Genomic DNA, 26,073 nt, shown 5'->3' on the forward strand with positions numbered 1-26,073 from the left:
ATGAATCGTATGTAGAAGGGATGGTTCCCAACAAAAAGAATTCTCCTCTTTGCTGCAGGATTCACTTGTGCATTTTAATCTTATAATTTACCCCCCAAATACTCAATGTACGCTGAAGGTTAGGGTCACACAAAAACAAATCACAGAAGTAATGACACCAAAAATGGAGAAAGCCTTAACAAGCCAGCGCCAAAAGAGCAGATGTATTTCTGTTGTAGAAAATAATGATAATGATAATAATTGAAATGGATGTAGCACTGTTTTGTCTTTTTCATGGACTTTTTTCTTTTAAAAAGACCACATAAAGTAGGTGCTTTCATCATTAACACTAGTCTGTAACTTGGACCCTAAAATTCAGAGAGGTTAGACCACTGGCCCAAGATCACACAGCAAGTAAGTTTGAACCTAGGCAGTCTGTCTTCAGATCTTTCTCCCTACTTCTAGTTCCTCCAGAGAAAGGAGACCTCTAGTGGATACACATGTGAGCTGCAGACAGAGAGCTGGTACCCCCCCCCCCCCCCAGCCTGTCCCCACCCCCTGGCATGTGGCCTAGGGCTCATGATTCTCACTAAGGTAAGAATCAGCACTTGGGTACCTGCAGGTGAGGTAAAATATCAATGAGCAAAGCTGTGAAACTTGGGGACCTGCAGGACCCAAACGGGCAGCAGAATTCAGTTCAGCGTAGTAAGCAATTCTAATTTTTCAAGAGAGGCCAGAGATCTGAGGTTTTATGCAAACTCTTTTCAATGTTTAAATGTTGGCTCAAAAAATTTTGAACACCGTATCAATCAAACAAAAAAAAAAGTCTGTGCCTAAGATACGGCTCAAGAGCACCAGTTCTCAAGTGTTGGTTCAGATCTGTCTCTGCCTTATTCGTCCTGTTTGATAAATACATGGTCCCAAACGTTTCTGAAATGCATACTGGGCCATGCAAATAAAAGTCTGTACTTCTACAGGACCTTTCATATCAAAGATATTGACACAAAACTGCTATCCTGGGAATGAAATAAAGGAACGTAGAATGGTATCCTGTCTGGGGTGCCTGTGCAAGTTGGGGGTGACGGGGGGAGGGATGGGGGCATGCGCCTAGCTCAGGATTGTTATATCTGGTGGGTTCAGGCGAGCTCACATCCAGAAAAGGTCTGAAAAGACGAAGGGTGGAAGAGGATCTTCCAGGCCTCTTCAAGGAAGAACTGGGGGCCACTTGAGAAATGGTACAAGGCCCAGCAGGTAGGGGGAACCCCCTCTACTCCCCAGGCCAGAGAGGCCCTGGCAACAGGAAAAGGGAGACAGGGCTTTCCATCTCCTGCCAGCCTCATGCCCTCACTAGCGAAACAAGTCCCTTTATCTCTGAGCCTCAGTTTACTGCTCCGCCCAATGGGGTAAGTCGCACCTGCGTGCATTTTAGTACAGTGTCTGGCACCAGGGATTCAACGTGAGCTGGGTTTATTAGGAAGGGCTCAGCCTGCTTGCTGGGAGCCGACAGGGTAAGGAAGTCCCACTTTCCTAGAGACCTTAAGGACCAGCCCCACTCCTTGAGGGTGGATGAGACAGCACATGTTCTGGTTTGTTGGTCATCGGAGAACCTGCTGCTTCCGAAGTTTCCAACAATAGCAACAACGTCACAACAACGCTAAGTGACATTTACTGAGTGCTGTTAGGTGTCAGAGGGGGAGCTGGACATTTTATACGGATCATCGCATTTTACATGCCAGGAAGAGGAGATAGTCATCGCCCCATTTAACAGGTGAGAAAACTGACACCCTAAGATTCTGCTGTCCAATAGGGTGGCCCTGGCCACATGAGTTAACATGAAATACAGTTAAAACTTCAGTTCCCCAGTCACATCCACTAGCCACAATTCACGTGGTCAGGGCTACATGTGGCTGGTGGCTGCCGCATCAGTTGTATATCCTAGTTCCATCCCAGCTCCACTGGCCGAGCTGGTCTAAGAGGGACAGTGATTTGGCCAAGGTGACTGAGTTAATAAGCAGCAGAACTCATTAATGGGTCACTCTTAATGACCCATTCAGACCCTTTAACTGGCTTCATCCAATACATATTGATTGAGGGCCTACTATGTGCCAGATACAGCCAAAACCCCACTGCCCGAGGGGCTGGCTGCTGGCCGGGAAGGGGCAGAGGGCAGGGCCGCCTCTGGTCACCTCCAGGACTTCCTTGCGCACGTCGACAATTCGGAACCAGTGCCGGAGCTGGGGGAAGCCATCCAGCTCCGCGTTGCGCTCCTGCAGGGCCACCTTCTTTTTGCACGACAGCTGCCGGCTGAAGTACTTCACCAGCTTGCTCTGCAAAGACACAGGTGAGGACATGTCTCAGAGGCGCGGCCACGAGGAAGAGAGGCAGGAATCTCCGCACTGTCCCCTCCCTGCCCGAACCCCATCCAACTCCATATGCTAAAGGAGGGGGGACACGCTTTGGGGCCACTCCAGTGCGGGGGCGGGGTTTCGGCGGCATCCTTGTACATTTCCACTGCTCGTATTCGGGGACCCAGCAAGCCCACTTCTAGGGCTCATCCTACAGACACGATGTTATCATTTGGGGGGGAGCTATTTATTCCTTTAACTTTGACATTTTAGCATCTGAATCATGTATAATATCTCGTCAGCATGTTTAGACTGATTACATAAATAATAATATTTTGGATCTTCCGGGTTAAATAAAATATAAAAATTAATTTCATCTGTCTCTGTGGCTACCAGAAAATTTTAAATTACACATTCAGCTCACATCTGTTGCTCTCATTACGTTTCTAACAAACAGCGCTGCTCTAAGATTTTATGCTAAAGAAACAATTTAGGAGATCCATGAAGCTCTGCTCCAAGCCGAGAATAGCCATGAATGACTGCAAACCACCCAACTCTTCGATAATAGGGGACACTGTAAATAAATTACATTGGATTCATATGATGACGTCATTTAAAATAATGTATAATGTGTAAAAGTTTTATAATGTATAAATAACGTACAAATATTTTATAAGTTAGACATGTATACATGCGTAGAAAAAGCCCTAGGAGGGTATGTAAGAAAATTTTAGCAGTACTTTTCCCTTACAGTAAGATTCTGAGTGATCTATTTTTTTTCCTGTTTGCTTCTCTATAGCAAAATATTAGAAAATACAGTGTAGAGAGATGTGCTACCTGATTATTAATGGAAAAAATGTTTGAATAGGCTTGGCAATATCTTTTCCACTGGCTTTTTAAATTGTTTTTCTATTATTGGCAATATTTTTTTTTTCACCCTGAGAATGTGAGGAGCCCTAGAGAACGGCACCAAGGGGATCAGTGTTTTAATACTTGGATTCAGCAGTCTCACGTCTAGGACTCTTCCTTACAGAAAAACTTAAACGTGAGTGTGTCCCCGGGGTAAGAGGCTGGCCAGTTACTGCAGTGCCATCTTTGATTTTAAAAACTTGAAAAATAATTTTTAAAAAGGTACATTTACAGAAAAAATAAATATGGATGAGTTAAAGCACATGCCTAGAATGGCATGCCATTAATCTAGAAACTCTGTAATAGGAAGAGTGATACATGTTGACTTGGGAAAGTCTCCAAGATTTTCCTCTTCAGTGAAAAAGCCATCTGCAAAGACCTTATGATCATATGATTGCATTTATATTTTAAAAACTACATGTATGTTAATGATATGTTTATAAACACTCAGAAAAAATCTGAAAAAAGTAATCAACAGAAAGAATTGGTGTGAAAGGGGGTAGGGTATTCACTTTTTACTGTGCACCTATATTATTTTAATGTTTATATGAAGTACATATTGCTTTGCTTTTCTAATATTTAGAACTTATTTTTTAATTTAAGACTTAGTTGAACCACAGGGTAGGTATATGCAAAGTGTGAGCAGGATACCTAACCTTTGGTAATTCATTCACTCAAAAAATATTTACAGATATAATATTGTGTGTCCCCTGTAACTGAAAATATTTTTAATTTAAAAAATATTTGCTGAGTGCTAACTATACACCAGTATGCCAGGTACGGTGCCAGGCTCCGGGAATTCAATAAAGAATACAATTAACCAAAAGTTACCTTCTTCCTGATACATTTGGTACAGAGCATCAAAGCCAGTCCCGCATTTCTGAAGAAAATGTAGATACGAAACCTGGATCCAACAGTTACCACCCTTTATATCTCTTCTAGTAAATTTCAGGACACGAGAGAGATTCTTGGGATTGTGACTGCTCACACGGTGGAAGAGAAAGCCCAGCAATGAAAAGCAAGATGGGTCCCTCAGAGGCCATTTTCACGCCCAGTACGTAAGCCTAGAAGGCTTGCATCCCTTGCAACGATTTACTCGTTAGTTAGAGACAGCCAGAGGACGAGAACTCCGCTGCATCACAATCCCCCTTGATTCATTTTTGTGCCAACCTGTTGTAACCTGAGGCCGTCTCGGGGAGGAGCCAGAACCTCGGGCTAACCTGGCCTCCAGTCTCCACCGAACAACATCCAGTTGTAAAACTGCTCTAAGACCTCCATTTTCTCACCCAGAAAATGAAGATTAAAGTGTACCGCCTTTGTAGGACTGTGGAGAGGGTTAACAGAGGTCACGCGTGCCAACAGGTACCCAAGAGTCACGCAGAACGCCCCAGCAACAGTGCTGATTTTGTGTTCCCTGAATTCACAGACACCTTCCACAATTAGCGTGGAGAGACATGCCTCAGATATACTGACTCCCAGTATCAGAAAAAGTATTATATTTCTCATAAATTAAAATTAATCAGTTTTAAAATAAAAAATAAACATTCTTTCAAGATCAAATGGACCATTTCTCCATAGTTTAAGACACAGATGAAATTTATACTGCAAGAAAATGTACTTTTAATTGGATTAAAAAATACTGTCTTCATAATTCATTATCTAAATCCTGATTTTGAAATTAATAGGTTTGGAATCCATTTAATTTACAGAAATTGACTGAAAGTAACAGATACTTACTTCAGTAGCAGTATCTGTAAGTCTTGGCTTTTTTGTTCATTGGTTTTCCTTAGCCTTTAGCCTTTTCTTCTGAATAGATAAGGTTTTAGTGTTTATTATTATATACCTATAAATATGCCTGTGTTGGGTTTCAAATATGGCAAAAGAAATAAAAACCAAGTCTCTTTAAATAAATACTAACAATGCCCTATCACCTTCTCAAAGACACACAGAATCTGTGTCAACCGAAAGCCAGTGACATCATTCTCATACCTTTGAAAAGCATTCAGTGTCACAGAAGTCTGAAAAACTAGAAAGACCAGATGCTGGAAGGCAGGAGTGAAGGAACCAAGTCATTGCTAAAACACCCATGAAAAGCAGCCTTTCCCAAGTGCGGGGATCACTGATAACTTGACGTGGGACTGGGCATGGCACGAAATAACATGGGTCACAGCATGAGCATGTTCTTCTCTGTCCGAAAACCTCCCCAGCCAGCTGACCATGTATCAAGGAGACAGCCTCTGTTCGGTGATCCTATGTCTTTAACACCTACCACTCTCTTTATAACAGACAGCAGGATACATACTCACAGCCTTGGGCTGGTAACAATATCAGCACAATTTCATGACACTTTCATTTTCACTGTATTTATTTTCTTCCATTCATGGCAAGCGATGCTAGTTTTCCATGCAATAGTTGTACAACGTTTTATTTTTAAACACATGTATGTTTAAAAAGTTGAGTTGGTTTCAAGAAAATACACACATACAGCAAAAAGGTATATGGTGGTATCAAGCTGATGAGTTTGGGAAACAATGTCTTATAAACTAAAGTTCAAACTCTTAGACTATTATTCAGGGCTCAACTTTGCAGTTAACTCACTGAAGAGATGGAGTCTGTGCCCATCCCCCCCTTCAATCGGGATGGCCAGTGAGTCGCTGCAGCCAATGGAAAGAGGCCTTGTGTGTTTCTACTTGCTCTCTTGGATGTCTGCCATCTCCAAGAGCCGATGACCGGGCCAGTCCACTACTCAACGGAAGGATGAGAGACAACATAGGGCCAAGTCTAGTTTTCCCAGACTTCCCAGCCAAAGCCACCCTAGCTCAGCCAACCGCCAATTGCCGCCTCACTGCCATCAGTGAGCCCAGCCAAGATCAGAAGAGCCACTAGTCTGCCGCTGACTCCGCCGCGTGACCAATAAATTTTTATGCTGTGTGCAAGTAACATCCTGTGGTTGTTTGTTACACAGCACTATTGGGATCCATAGCTAACTGATACACCATCCCATCAACTCATGGAAATCTGAATTTTTCTTCAACATCCATCTCAAATGTCAACTTCTTCAGCAAGACGTCACCAATTCTTCCTTGGCATTTTATTTGTACATACTCTATTATAAACCGTATCACAGTTTTTCTTGCATTCTTACTGGTTTATAATAAAGACACCAGATATCTTAAAGTGTTAAGGAGCCCTTTCCATATTTGGATGAATAAGTGAAATAACCATAATGATAAAAAGTAAAAAGTGCGCACTCTCGGGCCATGTTCAGGGTCTTACGTGCATCATGGCTCTGTACCCTCACGTGCCCAGGGGCCACACGCTATTAGGATGTACATTGTATAGATGAAAGCATCAGACACAGGGAAGTTGGCCATTTGCTCACAATCACACAACTAGTAAGCAGAGGGCTATGATTCACACCCAAGTCCGATTCCAAAGCCCCAATAGTGCATAAAAGATAATTTTATTTTATTTTATTTAATAAACCCATGTATATATTTTCCATGTTAAAAAAAAAAAAGGCCAAAGCTCCCTCTGACCATTCCTACTAATGCTGACCCCCTCTCCAAAGAGGTAGTGAAGGAACCTGCTGAGATGTCCAGACCTTTCTCTATGCACTCCCATACACACATGTAGACACTGCAGTGTGGTTTTATGACCAGGGCGGGTCTTGTTCACAGGAATTGTATCATGCAGTATACGTTTTCCACTGCTTACTTTTTTCACTCAGTACTAAGCCTCAAGGATCTTTCTCCTTAGTTCCCAGATCTGCCTCTTTTTTTTTTCAATCTTCAGCCTGAGGGATCCCTTTGACACCAGGGTCAAAGGCCCTTGGTGGGCGCAGCCCTGCGCTATCTGCTGGGGGGATCTTTGTGAGCTGTGACAAAGCGTTGTTGAGAACATTAACATGATCGCCGCCACAATAGGCGCCTGCAGCGTGCCTGGCGCTGTGGGATCAGTGCGCTGCACGTGTTCGTTTTTTAAACCATGCCGCGATGCCAGCTGTGAGGCTGGTAGTCTGAGCCCATTCTGTGAACAAGAAAACGGGAGACATCGAGAGGTATAATCATTTGCCCAGATCCACAGAACTTGAGGTCAGGGAGCCACAGTACGACCCCAAAGCTCCATCCCTTTGCCAGGCTTATTTATGAGCTGTTCATGGGTCCTTCCCAATGAACTGGACATCCAAAAGTTGGGCATTGACCCTTCAAGGGCAGAGAGGGTCTCCCTCATCTTGGGATGCCTTCCCACTATTGTGGGAGAAGCAAGTATCTTCTGAGGCTTTGGCAAGTCACACCAGCCCGAGCTTCCATTTTCTCACCTGTAAAGCGGGCATGCATCACCTCTCCTCACAGGCCCACTGAGGCACCAGCTGGGACCGTGCAGAAGACAAGCCGAGTCCTCCCCACATACCCACAGACACTGTTGTCTAACTCCTTGTTGAAGGGAGGCTGGGATTCTGGGAAGGTGTCCCCAAGGCCTTGCGGAGACTGGACCACTGTGATGCGTAGCGATGGGGGAGAGAGAGCCGAGTGCAGGACACAGACGGAGTGGGGAAGACAGGTGGGAAGGGCAGCCCCAGGCCCAGGTCTTCCCTTTGAGACAAAAGGAACCAAGAATCACCTTTAAGGAAGTGAGAACAGCTAGTCTGAGCTGCGAAAAACCCAGAACGCTGCCCAGGGCATGAAGCTGGACTGTGCAGAGCCTGAGAAGCACTGTCCCCACCAGCCGTCACCCGGTGGCTGTCGGCTAACAGGGCTTCCCTCTGAGCCAATGCTGTGATGAGCGCCTTTTATGAATTATCTATAACTCACGTAGCAACACTGCTACATAGGACCAATCATTTCCCTGTTTTACAAATGGGAAAATCAAGGCCCAGAGGGGTTAAATAACCTGCCCACAATCATCGAGCAACTAACTGGATAAATCAGGATTGAAACCCAAGTCTAACAAACTCTTCTTTATTGACATACAAAGAGTGTCATGATCTGCTGTCTAGTGAGAAAACAGGCAAAACAACAGGTACCATATTATCCTATTTTCTGAATATGAAATGAATGTGTGTATATGTATGTATATGTATGTATACACATATAAAATATATAACAATGTGCTATGTGTGTATAGTATATACATACATATTTAATATATGCATAACATGCACATACATATACATAATTTTTGTGCATATGTATCTTATAATTTTTCTATAAACTTAAATTACTGTATGATAGTTACAAATCTCATGAAAATCAATAAAGATATGTGGGGACATACACACTATCAGCCATTTTATTCCATACATTTAAATATAAATAATATATAGTGTATATGCCAGGTATTCTGTTAAGCACTTCATATGCATCATTTCACTTAATCTTCACAATAAGCACAATAATACCCACATTTTATAGATGAGGAAACTGAGGCCAAGGAGGAAGCAGCTCTCCCAAGGTACTAGATAATGTTACATGTTGGTTCCCTCTTCCCCCAATTTCCTGACCATGAACGAATTTCCTGATGGTGTTTGTTAAAAAAATCAACCTTCTAGGCCTATCCCCTAGAAATTCTGTTTCAGGAAATCTGGGGAAAGCCCAGAGATCTTAAAAACACAAGCACCCCAATGCCACTGAGGGTCAGGCAAGCATGAGCAGCTCACACCTGCTCTCTGAGTTACGTAATGAAAGCAGTTTATTTCTCTGATAAGCTACAGGTCAGAAACCCCGTTCCAGAAGCCAGGGTGCAGCACCCTCTCTGGGGGCTCCTGTGCACAGCAGACATTTACTGAGCAGCTCCGGGAACGGAGACCTTGCCCAGGACACTGCGAATTTCAAGAGCAGCCAGCACCCGTCTAGGCCTGAGGGAGCTCCCAACGGGGCCGACGAGACAGGTGTGCAAACACGCATCACGAGGCCGAAGGGCGGGAGCCAGAACAGAAGGGCGGCCAGGGTTCAGCATGGGCACTGCACAGGCAAACTTCAGAGAACAGCCTCATACAGAGAAACGTTCCTTGATCACAGGACGAGAATGACGGAAGTTCTATGTTTAGCCTAAGAGAAGCTCTCATTTAGTTATTTAATATTCTTTTGAGGTGCTTCCTCAATACAAATAACTGGGGATACAAAATTAATTCCACACCCTCTCTGCCCTGAGGCAGGACTCTTCCGAGTGCGGCCTGAAAACCCCGTGCCCTGAAGGCCAGCCCCTTCGTTTGGGTCAGGGACAGAAACGGAGGGCATTTAGACACTGTGCTAGCTAACTGACGGAGTAATTATGTCTGTCTGTTGAATCTAATACGTATTTTCAAAGTAAGGCTTGTATTTCACTTGAGTTTTCTGGTATCCTTCGTTTTTCTAGTAAATCGTTTTTATCCTATTTTACAGAAGTATTGGGTGCGATGTACCAGGAAAGAAAAAGCTGATCCTTCACCACAGAAGGTGTGCGAGGCGCTGACCTCTGCTCGCAGGAACTTGAGGCGTCATGCTTAATCCCCCGACATCACTAAACAAATCATTTTCCAGAATGGCTCCAAAGACACTGCCTCCTCAGAGCATCACAACAACGCTGAAGTGCATGTTAGATTGCTCTTAACGTTCTACACGTGGGGAAACTGAGGCTCAGTGGCACGGGGATCCTGCCCAAGGTCATACAACAAAAGAAGCACCAGGGCCAGGATTTGAACTCAGGATCTGATCCCCAGTCCTGTGCCCTCTTCACAATAGCTATCTGCTGAAGCGGAGGGTCCGAACAGCCTAGAGGTTCAGGGTTGAGAAGCACTGTCAGAAAAGGGCCTTTGCTGTGCCTCCCTCTGCAGGGTGTCCTCATTTATTTTTAGGTCACCCTCAATTCAGTCCAGGCAGAGCTGAACAGCAAAAAGTCCAAAGGTTCCATCTTCAAGTGAAAAAAAAAAAAAAAAAACGCAGGGATTCCGGAAATAGCACATCCACACTAAGCCCGCCCCACCGCCCTGGGCTGCCCGGGGGGCCAAATAAGGTCCCTGGGAAGGAACTCAGGACTCCCAGAGAGCAGGAACCCAGGGGTGCAGTTCTCCATCTGCACACCAGGGGACAGCCTGGCACCTTCCAGGCAGATGGGAAAATGTTCAGCCCCTCCTGGATCTGAGCATCCTCAGTGCCTCGTTACGGTACGTACTCTGCATTAGCATGATGGTAAATTTAGTAGCATAAACAAACAAAAAAAAGTTTAAAGTCAAGACATGTGACAGAGGTATAAATAATCCTGTGAAACAGAGAACTTTCCACTCAGAATCTCGTCGGCAGCCGTCCGTCTCGAGAGACGATGGTGTAGCTTCTTAAGAGTCTATCTGCACCGCTGAGAATGGCTGTGCAGTCCGACTCGGGAGTGACACGGTATCTGTCTCCTCCCGTGTTAAGTCGACATCTTGTGATGACGCTGGAGTGTCCTCTCCAGTGAAGCTGAAGCTACAGAGCCTGGGCGGGGTGATATGGAGGGTCTGCTGTTGCCCATGCAGCAGACCCCCCCTCTCTTCGCAGCTGAAGGATCCAAGGGAAAGACGGAGTCAATACAGCTTGGCTTCAGGTGCGCCGCAGGAATTGCCTGCGTTGACTACAACGTCAAACCGCCTTAGGGACTCCGGCTCCGGATTTTCTGTCGGGGTTTACTCCCTTAGCCTTTCCCCTGAAGAGGTATGCCGCAAGGCAGCGGAGGTTTTTTGGAGTCAGAGTTTTCCTTCTCTGATGTACCCTGACTGGAAGATCGAACCAGCGACACTTAGCTCGCAGGCCGACGCTCAATCCACTGAGCCAAACCAGCCAGGGTTTCCACTCAGAATCTAAACCAAGATAAACCTGGAGACCATGGATAAGGCAAGCCCCTAGGGGCTGGGTTACTGGAGCCCCAAACCATCACTGCTTGGGTGCTACAAAAAAAAAAAAAAAAAAAAAAAAAACTAAAGCAGAGTGGGTGGAAGCTGGGCATGCAGTGCCAACTGAGGGCCTTCTAGTGCTCTCACAAACCCTCCCAGGGAAACCCCACGGCAAGGCCAAGCGGAGGTTCTCATCTCCCCTCCGTGCAACATGGGAGGAAACTGAGGCTCAGGAATGGGACATAATTCGCCTCATCATCACACGCAGAGGGAGAGGCAGGCTGCAGAACCTTCTGCACCCCTCAGGGCTGCCTGTCAGCAAGCACCTCATCATTGCTGCCTTCTCTTTAGCAGGCACGGGTTAGCACCAGAGTTCAAAGCCAGGAGCCCGCTGCGGGGTTGGCCTTTGCCCGTCTGCCTGCTGCCCAGAGCGCTCTCCCTCCAGCTTTTGGCATAAAGAGGCGCTTTCCTCTCCTTCGCGTGCCATCGCTTCCCGACCCCTCCCAGTGTCACCATCACAGCACCCTGCTTTTGTTTTTCCCTTGGTAGCTACTCCTCACTGTTCTACAATTTATCCTTTTACTGGTTTCCGTGGTTACGCCCCCCCCCATCACAACCATCACAGAATGTCAGCTCAAAAGAGCATGGGGTGACCCCACCCCTGCGTGTTCAGAGCAGCGCCTTGCATACAGTAGGTGCTCAACACATTTTTCATGATCATTTGCTAAACCAGCGTCATGAGGAATGGGGGCCAGGCCTCTACCCATAAACCGAACTCCTTTTCCAGCAGGAGCTGCACGTTCAGAACTGGGGCCCTGGCTCTGCAGCCCAGGCTCTGGGGTCCCCAGCACCGGCTGGGAGGAGCAAGGAAATCGCCACCGGCCACAGCCAGCAGCCCCACGCCTCCCGCGGTTGCCAGAGCAACCATTGTCATAACATCCCCGGCACCCAGCGGGGCCAGCTGACAGGGCAGAGAATTATTTGACTTGCCAACGTCTCAAGTAACCTTGCCATTTGCATCCGGGGCAAATTCCCCGCTGAGGGCTGGAGGCCTGGGAGATGGCCCTTCCTCGCTCCGCACCCCATCCCAGTTAGAGCCGGATCCCTCTGGCCAAAGCAGACAGGACCCACGGGTCTGGGGCTGGGCCCAGGGACGCAGGACTGCAGGCCGGCTCCCTCTGGTGCAAACCACCTGGGGCCCAGGGCTTTCGGTGAAGCCCTCAGTGCTGCTGGTGGCTTTTCCTTTTCTTTACATTACGAGTTGCTACTGAATATTACAAACAGGAAGAAAGAGTTCATGGTGTTTGGAGCTCTTACAGGATGCCAGGCCCACTGGTAGCTTCCTCACATAGTCATTCATCATCGGCAGCCGTGCGTCTCGAGAGACGATGGTGTAGCTTCTTAAGAGTCTATCTGCACCGCCGAGAATGGCTGTGCAGTCCGACTCGGGAGTGACAATCCCTGCCGCACTATAACGTTAATATTTATGCTATAACAATACACTATGCTATAACACATAGTCTATCTTCATACATATAGATAAGAATTCATAGACATAATACATAATTTGAAATATAACAATTTTATATTACATGGCATTATTATATATTTATCATAATAAAACTGACACTTTTTTTTTTAATCCTCACCCAAGGATACTTTCCATTATTGATTTTAGAGAGGGAGGAAAGGGGAGGGGGAGAGAGAAAGAAACATTGATATGAGAGAGAAACATTGATCGGTTGCCTCCCATGTGCACCCCGACCGAACACACAACCTAGGTATGTACCCTAACCAGGTATCGAACCCACAACCTTTTGGAGCACAGGACAAGGCTCTAATCAACTAAGCCAGCCGGCCAGGGCAAAACAGGACATTTCTTGATATTTTTGATTTGCCGCCCTGTGTCCACTGCTTTAGGTATGTTATTGTGATGCTGTTCTCAATAAACTATTCTACAATAATATATTCATAATCATAGCTAGTTTTACTAAGCAATTACTATGTTCCAGGCTCATTAATATTATTTATCCTATGCATCCTAAGGGCTAAGAACCCTCTCATTCCCGTTTTGGAGATGAGAAAATGGGGGCACATAGCCCCCAAGCCTGTCCCTGGTCCTTATTTCCACACCACACTTAAAAGTTGTTGAACTTGAGCTTGCAGCGGAACCCCCTGGGGAAGCTTGTTAAGGATACAAGTGCTGAGCCCCTGCCTCCCCGAAACCCACATATACGGAATCAACGGCCCTTGGGGACAGGGGGCTTCTCTTCCCGCTGGTTTTAAACAAGGTCCCCTGAGAGTCCTAACAAAGGCGAAAAGTCCAGAAGCATCGCCTTAGGTGTCTTCATCTACCTCAATGCCGATTAGGTGATCTGATTACAGGAGCGTGTCTAGAGGGGCGGGAACTCCCAGAGAGGGCAGCATGATGGAATAGGACCCACACTCCTGAAAGGGAAGAGAAAAAGCTGGGGGAGGGAGGGGTAAAATTGCAGTCCCCACAGGCCAGCATGGCTGTGTCCCCGGCTATAACCACTCCCAACCTTTTCCGATCAAGGTGGGTCCTGCAAAAATATTGATAAATAATTACACACTTTTGCCCTAGGCTGGCTTTACAGGAGCAAAGGTCAATCTAAATCACTTCCCACTGTCCCCCTCCCCTGGCTCCCCCCTTAATAATTCACCACGGACTGAGGTATATGCAGAAACATAAGCTTGTACAGCTTTGCACCTATACAGAGGTGGGCGAAAGTAAATTTACAGTTGCCATACAGTACAAGTAAATAATAAAATAACTAGTAAATAATAACGCAAGAATAAACTGTTCCCTCTTAAGGGCAGAGGGTCTTGTCTCTGTCACGTCTGCATTCTCCCAATGCCAAACACAGCCATTCCCCCCTCGGAAGTAATTAAAAGGACAGAACGGATTTGCACATGAATGAAGGGCATGCCAAAACAAAGGCAGGGAAGGTGTCCTCGGTGTACAAACCCCACAAGTGCCCACTCGGTCCTGGGTTCACATTTCCAGCCCGAAGTCCTGAATTACTTTTGTTTTGTTTGTTTTGATTTGTTTGGGGACTTGGAGGGGGTTTGGTGAGTAGGAGACACACACACACAACAGATTGGCGCTCCAACCATCTGTTGCTAACCTAGGCATGAGGTTGGCATCAGAGAGAAGTGGGAAGCTACTCTTTCCAGAGAACGGGAAAAGAGAAATTCTTTCACTCACAGGCCCCTCTTTAGTGTAGCGACTGCCCCCCCACCGCGGTCCTGCGGCCCCCGCTCTGTCACTTCTTCCAACCATCTCAGTAGTTAATCCTTATGACAGACCTGAAAGGTTGGCCTCATTGTCCGCATTTTACAAACGGGAACAGGAGGTCCATTGACTTGCCGGGCGTGAGTCCAGCTGGGCACGGGCACTGCTGACCCCAGCCGACTGGCTCCGAAGCTGCATTCCTTCCACAAGCCATGGTGGCCAGCTGAGTTGGTCAGATGGAGCCAGAGGCCAAGGTTGTGGACCTAAGTCCAGCAGGGGCAGTTAGTAACTATGCATCTTAGAACAATTAATGTAACTCAAGGACATAAGAAAGAACAGGAGACTGATTGACTTAGGGCCTCCCACCCTCAGTACCACAATCCTATTCAGGGCCCCTCTAAGGGGATGTTGGGGTGTCCTGGGCACATGCATAGAGGACATTTAGCAAAAATCCCAGAGGCAGCTACTGGCCTCAGCAGGAAAACACCACAGCAGCTGTGACAGGCCAGACAATTTCCACTGGAAAGCACCGCACAGCTCAACAAGGCCCCTCTCTGAAGGAGCTCGCAGTGAAGTACACTGGACAGCTATGTGCACAGATCTTTCCAATGACTGCAGGGGCAGTGGGAACTAGAGCAGGGGCAGAAGCCAAGCGCTTCAAGGACAGAGAGAGGACTTCTGGGAGGGACAGCCTGAGAAAATTTCCTGGAGGAGGTAGTGTCCAAGCCAGACCTTGTCAGACACTCATAATCTCCATTCGACTGTCCCCTACACACCCAAGCACACCCACACAGCTTCCACCACAGCGGAGGGGGTCATATATGAAGGAGCTGAACTGGATTAATCTTGAGGTTCCTTTCAACCCCAGAGCCCTGTGGTTGCAGAGATCTGGAGCCTCATCATTTCCCATCCATCCATCCATCCATCCATGTATCCATCCACCCATCCATTCATTCATTCATTCATCCATCCATCCACTCATCATATAAGCATTTAGCTCATGGTACCTTTCTGTTACCATATAATGAACATACAGGGAAGCCAGGATTGATTTCCATCTTGAAAGCCAATGATATCGCATTGAGCATATCAGGCTATGTATATCTGTTATACCCAAGTGATATAAATAATGAACTTAGTTTATAACCAACAGCAGAGTAGAATAAGATAAGATCATGTTTTACAAGTGCTTCTCATAGTGCCTGGCATATAGCAAACTGTCAATACATAGTTGAGTTCCTACAAGTGGAAACCACTGTGCTAAGCCCTGAGATAAAATGGTGGACAAGACAGACTTGATCCCTGCCCTCACGGAACTTCTATTTTTATGGGAAAGACAGACAACAAGTAGGCAATCCACTAGATAACCACAGATTGTGATAAATGCTGTGGTTGCAACAAAGAACCTAAAGCACTAACAGGGAAAGATGATTTGCTACCTGGACCAGCAAAAGGAAGTCTCCCTACAGAGAGAGCCAGGTAGCCAGCACAGCAGGTGCAAAGGCCCTGAGGTGGCAAAGGACTCATTGGCATGTTTCAGGAACTGAGAGCTGGAATATCACGGACAGAGGGAAGAGAAGAAGGAGATTGGGTCAAAGACGCAGGCAGGGGTGGCCCTGGTTGTCAGGGACTTGTTGTTTACTGGGTACAGAGCTTCTGTTTGGAACAATGAAGAAGCCCTGGAGACGGACCGTGGTGACGGCTGCACAATGAGGGGAATGTATGTAATGCCCTTGAGTTGTACACTTCAAGGTGTTGAAACAGTAAACTCTAGTATATATACACATATATATATGTGTATACATATATATGTGTGTATATATATATATATATATATATATATATTTTTTTTTTTTTTTTTACCACATTTTTTAAAGGCATGTTCCTACAGAAGCCCCGGGTATGACAGACTCCACTTTACAGATGGAGAAACAAGGACAATCAGGCCCCCCGACGTCTTGCCGCGGCACCTCCTGTGCAAGGTGGCGGCACAGGCAGAACGAGCACCCGGGTCATGCACCTCGGAGGCACCGCAAGGGACGCTGCCCCCCTTTCCAGCCTCAGACGCCTCTTCAAAGTCGGGTCACACCCAGAAAGAAAACCCAGGCACGAGAGACACTTCGCCAGCAAAGGAAAACAGCTCTCTGGTTATTATTAGCAGAGCGCGGCCGCGGGGTGTGGGGGCCCCAGCTGCGCAGCTCTCACGGGAGCAGAGCCGAGGTGAAGTGGGGGCACCGCGCGCCCGCGCATCTGGGCAGCGAGCTCGCTCGCACGCACGCACGGCAGCCCGAAACTTTCCACCAAAATCCCCACGTGCGGCTGCTCAGCTCTTGGGGGAGAATTAGCACGGCTCCCCGGGGCTGAGATTTTCCATGTTTAGCTTCAACCCAAAGGAAAATTTTGCTAGAAAGTTTAAAGGGTGTGACTATTTTTAAATAATGAGACGTCAGGTTACAATGTCAGCACCCTCACGGAAGTGAGAAACACTTGCATCTTGCCGCCTCTTTTTTTCCTGTTACAATTCAAATGCTCCACTGCAGAAGAAAATAAAGACAGTTAATAATTAAGAGCCCTCGGTAGGCCAGGAACTTGCTTTATCCTAAACTAATGTTTCTCAGCTAGGGGTGATTTTGGTCCCCAGGGGATGTTTGGCAATGCCTGGGGATGGTTTTGATGGTCACAATTTGCAGGGGGTGGGGTGGGGGGGTGCTACTGGTAGCAGCGAGGGGTGCTGCTCAGCTAAACCTGCACACGATCATACTGCCCCCCAAACAATTATCTGGCCCCAAAGATCAATAGGGCCGAGGCTGAGAAACCCTCTCCCAAGCCAATAGGTCTCCAACTTGAACGCGCATCAGAATTCATTCCCAGGAGAACTTGTTAAAACACAGATCGCTGGGCACCACCCCCAGAGCCGTGATTCAGTGGTCTGGAGAGGGCCCCACCTTTGCATGCTGTTGGTCCAGGGATGACACAGGGTGACTGTGTTGGGTCACCCTCACAACAGTCTGGAGGTACGGGCAGGTCTCCAGATCTTTCAGATGCAAGACCTAAGGCTCGGAAAGGAGGACAAACAACGTCCAAAGTCACTTCAGCTATTAAGTGGCTGAACCGGTATTCAAATCCAGATCCATACAATCTCCAGCCTCTCTGGATGTGCACAGGCGTTCGTGCTCAGCCAAGGGTGCGAGGAGCCCAGGATGGTGCCTTGGGTGTGTGTTCTCTCCAACCACGATCACCCTCTATCAACAGAACTTGTAAGCTTCAGATTAAGAGGACCAAGCCCAGAACTCCACGCTAGTGTCATCCTGGGAACTCTGCTTCTAAATCTAGTAATTTTAAATAAAACCACTATTTCAAGGTCTTCTCTGTGTTAAAAGTCATTTGCAGGTTCGAGAAACTTTTTATAGAAGTATTTTCTCCATGGTTTCATTCCCGGTTTAGGTTATATGGAGACCCCTCCCTCATGCTTCTTTCAGATCCATTTTATTGCATTTGAAGTTATGTATCCATAAACCATAGTGTTTTGTTTTGTTTTTTTCTTCTAACTTGGATCCACCCTGGGACATCTTTCTGCCAAACCTTGCATCACACTTGAATGGTGTAATGGAAATAACGTGGGACTGGGAGCCAGGAGACTTGGGTTCCAGCAGATGAGAGAAAGAGGTCTCCAAGTGGAATATTGCAACGGCCCATCTTCCACCTCGAAGGGCTCCTGGATTCCCTGGCCGACGAGGAATTGCCACCGGGTCACCTCGTGGTTCAACACCGTCATTGCTCACTGCAGAAAAGTCATTTGGCGGTCACACGAGAAGTGTGCAGGCCAGACTAGGCAAACGCAGAGACAGAAAGTAGACTAGTGCTTGCCAGGGGCTGGGGGTGAAGAGGATTTGGGGAGAGACTGGGGTTTCTTCTGGGGCGATGAAAATGCTCTGGAACTGGGTAGTGGTGATGGCTGCACAATCTTGTAAATATACTAAAAACAACTGAAAATACACTTTAAAGGCAGGGGGCACTTTATGGTATGTGAATTATATCTCAATTTTTTTTAAACGCTTCCTGTGTAATTCTAACACGCAGCCAAGGAACTCAGTCTCCACCCTTACAAGACCGTGTCCTGGTTTCGACCCCCAATCTCAGCAGGACCAAGCTCCGCCCACACTCAGATGGGAGAGCTTGACAGGGCAGGTGCTGTGTCATGCAGGGCGGTGACACCTCCTCCACTCCCCAGGAGGTGTTAGAGGGAAGCGGTTTTTTTTTCCCCTCCGCCCGGTTCCTCCTTGTCCAAGTCAACAGGGACTGGGACCCAGCTTGCAGGGTGGGCGGCATTATCCTGATAATTCGCTATCAGAAATTATGGCCTCATTAGTATCCATCTCCCAAGCTGTGACAGGCGCCAGCTTCAAGCCACATATGCACAACAAGAATGATCTGGAGGCGAAAAAAAATACCAAGGCACTGGTGCCAAGGAAATGCACGCAAACTAAGAATAGCCGTGGCCCTCGGCATGCTGTGCTGAGAGGTGAGGGGGCTGCCTGCCCTGGTCCTGCGCAGCGCAGCTCCCAGCTCCTGGGAAGAGCAGGAGAACGCTCCCCAGTCCGCCCAGCAGCCTCCATTAGCAGGCAGCAGGAAAGGCTGACTAGGAAACCACATCAGCTTTGCAGGGCCCAAAAATACAATCAAAGCTTAGCTGGCGTCTCCTGTGACTCCCGTCCGAGGGGCTCCTCTCTGTCTTCCTGCGTCCCCACTGCCTGGCTGAGCAGACGTGCCTCTGAGATAGCAACAGCCTTCAGAGGGATGGAAAATTCTCCCCGCGTGGAAATCCCCTTTGGTACAAAAATAAGCACTGGGTTGGTAATTTTCCTTTTTTTTTTTTCTTTTTTTTTTTAATGTGAGCTAGGTGACTTGGGTGCTAGCTTTCTGCAGTGCAAAGAAACCCGGTTGGTGATGCCAGATCATGAAGACAGCAGAAGCCACGAAGCAGATGCTCTACCGGTAGAATGGGCTCAAGTCCCCACATGGTTGGGAAGATTGTTTTATTTTCAAGTCTCCTATGAAAACACCCCCGCAGAAGTTTTGGTTGGCTGGAGACTGTGGCCGCCCACAGGAATGGGTGGGCAGTGTATTGTGCACATTGTGTGTGTGTGTGCGTGTGCGCACTCATATACACGCATGCAACAGCCATATGTCACACGCGGCTCAGCATAGCGCCTCTGCCAGACGGCGTCCGAAGGACAGACGGCTGCCTTCTGCAAATCACTCTCCTGCAAACTAGATCCCAGTCTGGGGCTCGGGAGACCCCAATGCACTTCCAAGGGGGATGGGATTGTGAACACAGACATTGACTGTCAAACCACCACCACCACCACCCCCAGCAACTGTCTTAGTGCACAGCCAAGTGCAATCACACTTCCCAAGTCCTCCAGCTTGAAAAGAGGTTAGTGAAGCTTAAGAAAACAGTAGGAGGCTTTTACGGGGCTCTTTGATTTCCTGGCTTGTTTTTGCTCGGGTGGGGTGAGGATCTGTCCAAAGCACGTTCCTGCTTTGAGGCAGGAAGCAGGATCAATGATCTCAGGCTCTTCCTTATGTATTAAAAGGCCTTCTCTTTCTTAGGGCTTCATACTGTGGATCCCAGCATCTTGTAAGCAGAGACTATCTCAGTACAGAAGTAAGTTTGATTGACATACCATGGATACTTAGGGTATGACAAAAACATAAAAATCTCTGCTTATCCCAAGGCCACACATCCAGCAACTTGTCCTCCCTGCCCCCAACTTTGGGGAACAACCCTAAAATAAACTGTAGACAAAGTCTTGTGAGACACTGAATAGTCTTCACAAAGCCCGAACACTAACATCGAAGTACGTTCCCCAGGGAGGCTGCGGAAGGCAGAATCCTAAGATGACCCCATGGCCTGCTTCGTCCTGGTACAACCCTCGCCCTTCAGTGTGCGTGGAACACGTGACTTGCCTCCAGCCACCGGAATGTGGCCAAGGGAATGGGATGTCATTCCCAGAATGGGGACTCATCAGGTAAAACCCCGTCCTGGCAGGCTGGGGAGAAAGACTTCCCTGCTGGCCTGGAAGGGCAAACAGCTGGGCTGTAAACAGCCTACAGACGCAGTCACAGGGTTGGGGACTACAGGTGCCCCCTAGGACCTGGGGAGGGCCTCCAGGACAGCAGTCAGTCAGCAAGGCCTATGGGGCCCTCAGTCACAGAAGCGGCAAGCCAATAAATCTGCCAACACCACCAATGAGCTCAGAAGCAGATCCTTCTCCCGACGAACCTTCAGATGAGACGCAGCCCAGCCAGCACCCTGAGGGCCGGCTGCCCGGTGAGACCGAGCTGGGGGCCCCGCTAGGCCATGCCTCTACAGCCCCGGAAACCTGGGAGGTAGGAAACGGGTGTTGTTTGAAGACGCTAAATTTGTACGCAGCGATACAAACCTCACACCGAGGCCCCTCACTGCTTCCCCAGATGTCACTGGCTCTCACCCACTAGCCAACACAGAGGCTTCCCAACTTTTATCAGTAGAGAAAGTCAGGTGTATTCTCTTCTGGAACACAGCTACTAGGAAACATTACACTAGACATACATTCCCATGAGGAACAGACCCTATACAAAAAAAGACTCTTTGCCAGTAGCCCAAGGTGCTACAGTCAGTCTACAGTGGGCACTCAAAGAACATTTGAGGGATGCACCAGGGAAAGGGGAGAGAAACAGAAGGCAGACATAAAATCCTAAATAATGATGACTGCCAGGTATTAAAGCCCAGCACGTGCCAGGCTGGGGACTATATCTAGCTCTCTACCACAACTTGGTTATCATTTGTTGGGTTTCTGGAATGTTACACCCAGGCAAACCCAGCTGACAACTTGTAACCCACTGCTTTTTATTGCCTTTCCTGCATAAGAACATCAGCATCGTGACCCAACCCACAATTAAGACGGCACCCAGTGCGGGGAGGTAGGAGAGGGAAGAGGGTGACGGAAGGAGACTTGACTTGGGGTGGGGAACACACAACACGATACACAGATGACGTATCGTAGAACGGCACACTTGAAATCTCTCTACGTAATTTTATTAACCAGTGTCACCCTAATGAATTCAGCAAAAAACACTTTTTTAAAGACAGAAAAATTCCTCCAAAGGTTCAAAACGTTTTATTGCGGATTCATCTCAAACATATACGGAGTCATGCAGAGGCCAGCAACAGCCTCTGGAGTGGGGCTGCCTGGGTTCAAGTCCTGGCTGTGCGGCCCACAGGCTGCGTGGCCTTGGACCTGACCCCGGGCCTCTCCGCACCAGAAACCCAAGGGTAAGCGTTCCTGCCCAAATACTGCATGGGCCATTCTGACCCTGAGAAACTATTCCCAGTGTGTCTGAAATTCAGACTGAATTGCACATCCTCTCCTTTACCTGGCAAGCCGACCTGGGGCAGACACTTCAAATACCCTGGTCTAACCCTTGAATGCCACTGCAGGAAAGCGTGCGTCATCCACATCACCAACGAGGGCCAGGAGAACAACGAAAGGTCATTGTTTGCTTCGTCTTTTCTATTTAAGGAGGCAAATACATTTGCTGAAATATGTACACTAAAAAAAAAAAAAAGGTTTGCCCTGGCCGGGTAGCTCAGCTGTTTAAAGCATTATCTCATTGTCTCATATACCAAAAGGTTACAGGTTCAATCCCCCGGGGAGGGGGTGGTTGTATATGGGAGGCAACCAATAGATGTCTCCTCTCTCTTTCTCTCTCTCTCAAATCAATACACATATCCTCTGGTGAGGATTAAAAACAATTTTGAAATGCTTTCTGAAAAATGGTTCACATGCTAGCCTTTGAAGGAGATGTCACGTGTCAAGGAAAATCACTTACAAGCACTACAAGTGTGTCCCTGAGACTCCACAAAGAAGGGACAGGTATGACCATCAGGCCCCTAATCAGGACGTTCACTGCTTCAGCCAAGGTCACAGGGCTGGCAAATGGCGAGTCCAAAGCTCAAGCCTAGCCGTGTTTAACCCCAAAGAGAATGTTCCTGGCCCACGGGCTAGTGCTTCCTAAATATGCCCTCTGCACGCCACTTTTCCGATCTTTGCCACACCACTGCTGTTTCTTTAAAATCGCAATTGTTACTTCCTCAAAATTTATAATCAAGTCGATGCAGACCTACTTTCACTGTGCATTTTAGCCGTGTCCTGCATAGTGCCTGTAAGCCACACCTTCGAGAGCGGTGTTAGTTCCATATTTTCTAATACAAATAAAGTGAAACATGCAGCGGTGAAAATGATTCGCCTGCATGCAGGACCCCAGTCCCAAATGACCACGTGTACCCCGGGGGGCCAAGGCTCCCCGCTCTGGGATGCACGGAGGGGCCCCCAGAGGAGGAAAGAGAAAAGCTCACGTGCTGTGTGGGCCACACCCCGCAGCCACGGCCTGTCAGCCAAGGAAAGTTACCCAGGACCAAGAACTGCTGTGACCGTGTTCTCTCCCCTGTGCAAGGACCACGCCATGCAGCAGAAAGGACGTTTCACTGAGAGGCAGGTGAAAAGGGTTGGAATCACAGCTCTGCCTTGCGCCGGGGACCGAGACACTGAGCTGTGACAAGAGGAAAATAATAAACAAAGTGACCACAAGAGAGGAGTCATTTATTCTCGTCTTTCTGAAAAGACCTGGACTAGACGACACCAAGTTCCCCCTTTTCTGATCTAAGTCCATGACTCAAACAGTAGGAAGGCAGGAGGTACTAATTAGGAAGAAAATGATAATCCAGTGATCATGTTAATAGTTAACATTCATTCATTCCAAATAGTCATTGAGTACATGCCATGTGCCAGGCACTGTTCTAGCTATTGAGGACACATGGATGATGTACATTTTTAAAGTCACTTGTTGCCCTGACTGGTGTCACTCGGCGGGCTGGGCAACCATCCTGCAAACAGGAAGGTCGCAGGTTCGATTCCCATTCAGGGCACATATCTGTGTTGTGGGCCTGTCCCCTGGTTGGGCGCATGAGAGATGCAACCAACTGATGTTTCTCTCCGTCTCTTTCTCCCTCCCTTCCCCTCTCTCTAAAAAATAAAGACAGAAAATATTTTTAACAAGTCACTTTGTCTTCACAAATCTTCTCTTCCAGGAAGGTACAAGCTTTTGATGTGTCCACGAATCCCTCACTGACTGCTTCCAGCAGAGGTTCTCATCAAAACCCCAGGAGGGCTTGTTAAAACGGACCCCTGGGGCCCACTCTCAGAGATGCTGATGCAGTAGGTCCGGGGCGGGGCGTGATGTGAAAATCTGTAGGTCTAACAAGTACCCCGGTGATGCTAATTCAAAGGAACCCCACTTTGAGAAACACTACTTTCAACAGTTCCATAAAGTAGGTGTTTTTATTTTCCCCAGTGGGGAAACTGAGGCTTGGAGAGGTCACATTACCTGCTCAGATTAACACAGTAATTGACAACACCAGGGTTCACACCTGGCTCTCTCTGACTCCCATGTCTGTGAGGTCAGCCGCGGCCTCACGCAGGACGGGGAGTCCTGCTGTGCTGATGCTGCAGAGATTGAACAGGTGCCCTTGCTTTCAGCCAGAATCTGTAAAACTTAGAGACGCGAGTCCTCCAGCCTGTGAACCCGGATGTGCCGGGGCTGGGAGCTCAAAATGACACTCGGCAGGTGTCTCCGGCGAGACCTGGTCTCCAGGTGAGGGCACCAGCTGCGCCCCTCTCCCAGCAGCACCCTCTGCGAACTAATCTGCAGGGCTGGATTGACGTCAACCACAATGGAAACCGGTCTCCTGCCCTGACCTGTTTAGAGATTAAGAGAGCACCGGAGAGGAAGAGAGAGAGAATATCAGGGGAAAAAAAACAACAGTGAATGGAAAAATCTGCAAGCAAACCAACCACCTGTAAGAGTACAAGGTGAAAGCAAGTTAACCTCACACTGGTTAGTCATGAAATGCAAATGAAGAGAAATTAATGTGTTAGCTTTCCAGAAATATCTGGAGGGGAAATATTAAAGCCACATCTTTAATATTTTTAAAGTTTTCCATTTTTCTTCCTATAAAGCTATATAATAATATAACTGCCCTCATCGTAATCCTTTGGCAGCCCTTCTCCAGGAGCTGCCAATGTACTGAAAAGGTGCTCAGTATAATCCCACTACTTGTCTTCAAGAAAGAAGAAAATCAAGTGGAAGCTCCTAGTGAGAGCGGGAAGGTACTGGAAGATTTGGGTTGAGTAAAGGTAAAGTGATCGTTAGCTCCCGAGAAAGAAGCATGCAATAAGAAAAGAAACATTTGCGAGTGGTTGAAAGCGATCCACTTACAATGTGGCATCAGTATCTTCCATTTGTATTTCGCGCTCAAGTGAAAATGATTCACGCATGGAAAAGCAAAGCGCAGACTATATTTAAATGAACTTGTCATGTATCCACTTACATACATTCCAAAATAAACATCAGAAAAGAAGTAACTAGAAAATTCATTATCTTTGGCTTTATTTTATTTTATCTTATTTTTGCAAGACTATTTACTGAGTTTGGCTTCCTTCTGGAGTATATTTGAGAATCGACTGGCATGTTGACAGAGCAAGGCTGCTCTGGGAGAAAAACAAGGCTTCTGAAATCCGAACGAATGTGGAAATGCACACCTGCCTTCACCTTTAAGGGCCTTCATCAAGGTGACATATCCCTAAGCAACCGGCCCTCAGAATAGAACAGTAAACCGAAGCACAATTCCTGAAAGCTGCCCTTTCTACTACCTGGAGGTATCTCTCTGACACAAATACGTAAAGACAATTACTCAATCTTTAGGATATGAATAGAAAAGCCACAGAGGCCAAAGGTCAAAGAGACCTCTGTGTTACACAGCAGCTCTGAGGTCAAAGGGACATGGATGTGCTGTGACTCTTACAAGAACAGTGCTGTATACCACTGTGAACAGTCACACTCGAGTTTCCAGAGCAAGTGATGGGATAGCCTTTCGAACTGTTAAGGCAAACAGGCAGCTGAGCCATGAAACGTCTCATTCGACTGTGGTATGTACATCACTGTCTGCCACTGTGCAGAAACCTGAAACCAAAGGGGAGCCTGAGCGGACTTCTCATCCAACCCGATTTCGTAGGTGAGGACAGTTTGGCATGAACATGCAAAGCCAGGAAGCAAGTTAGGCCCAGACTCAGACTTGGTTCTGACTCCCAAGTCCAACATGCAAGCCAGCAGAGAGGAGTCCACCGCCACCCACTGCTTTGACCGAGTGCCTTTACTTTCTTCTACTTTTTATCTTGGCGTCTTCAGTAAGATTTCACTTGGAAAAAGGGGCTCCACAGCCTGAACAAAAGTTGGACACCCCTTCACTGTCCCCACTGTTGTCTCCTACAAAGCAAGTTCACTCTGAAGCTAGTTTCTGCGCTACCAGTCTAAGTCGCCTGACATTATTTGCCTAAGGGACGGCGGTACGGCGGGACCAGTGCTTCTCTGCATCTCCAGTTCTCCCACTGCCTCCGCCCCGCTCCTAGGCCTTCCGACAGGCTTCACCCTCCAGCACGATGACCTAAGATACTATTTACCAAAATATGGTATCCATATGCCCGTTAATATTAGGGCCTATGTTAGCTGGTGCTTGCAAACAGCATTACCCTGGATCACATGGTGTAAGAGTGAATTCCCTTTTCCAATTCGTTTTCAATGACATCAAGATTAAGCCTCAGTTTAGTGCTACCATGCATATCTTTAACAACCCCCAA

At 47.4% G+C, this 26,073-nt stretch overlaps 1 protein-coding gene across 2 annotated transcripts in view; it reads right to left on the reverse strand.

Annotated features, from left to right (window-relative positions):
- KSR2 (kinase suppressor of ras 2) overlaps positions 1–26,073 on the reverse strand; it is a 271,920-nt gene that overhangs the window by 209,515 nt on the left and 36,332 nt on the right. For both annotated transcript variants that reach the window (XM_090290536.1, XM_090290537.1), the window contains exon 2: positions 2,166–2,306. In XM_090290536.1, coding sequence (XP_090146662.1) covers positions 2,166–2,306 — 141 coding nt within the window. The remainder of the gene's footprint in view (positions 1–2,165; positions 2,307–26,073) is intronic.

This window comes from Furipterus horrens, unplaced genomic scaffold, assembly GCF_987537825.1.
Source record: "Furipterus horrens unplaced genomic scaffold, mFurHor1.1.pri manual_scaffold_11, whole genome shotgun sequence".
Classification (NCBI taxonomy): Eukaryota; Metazoa; Chordata; class Mammalia; order Chiroptera; family Furipteridae; genus Furipterus; species Furipterus horrens.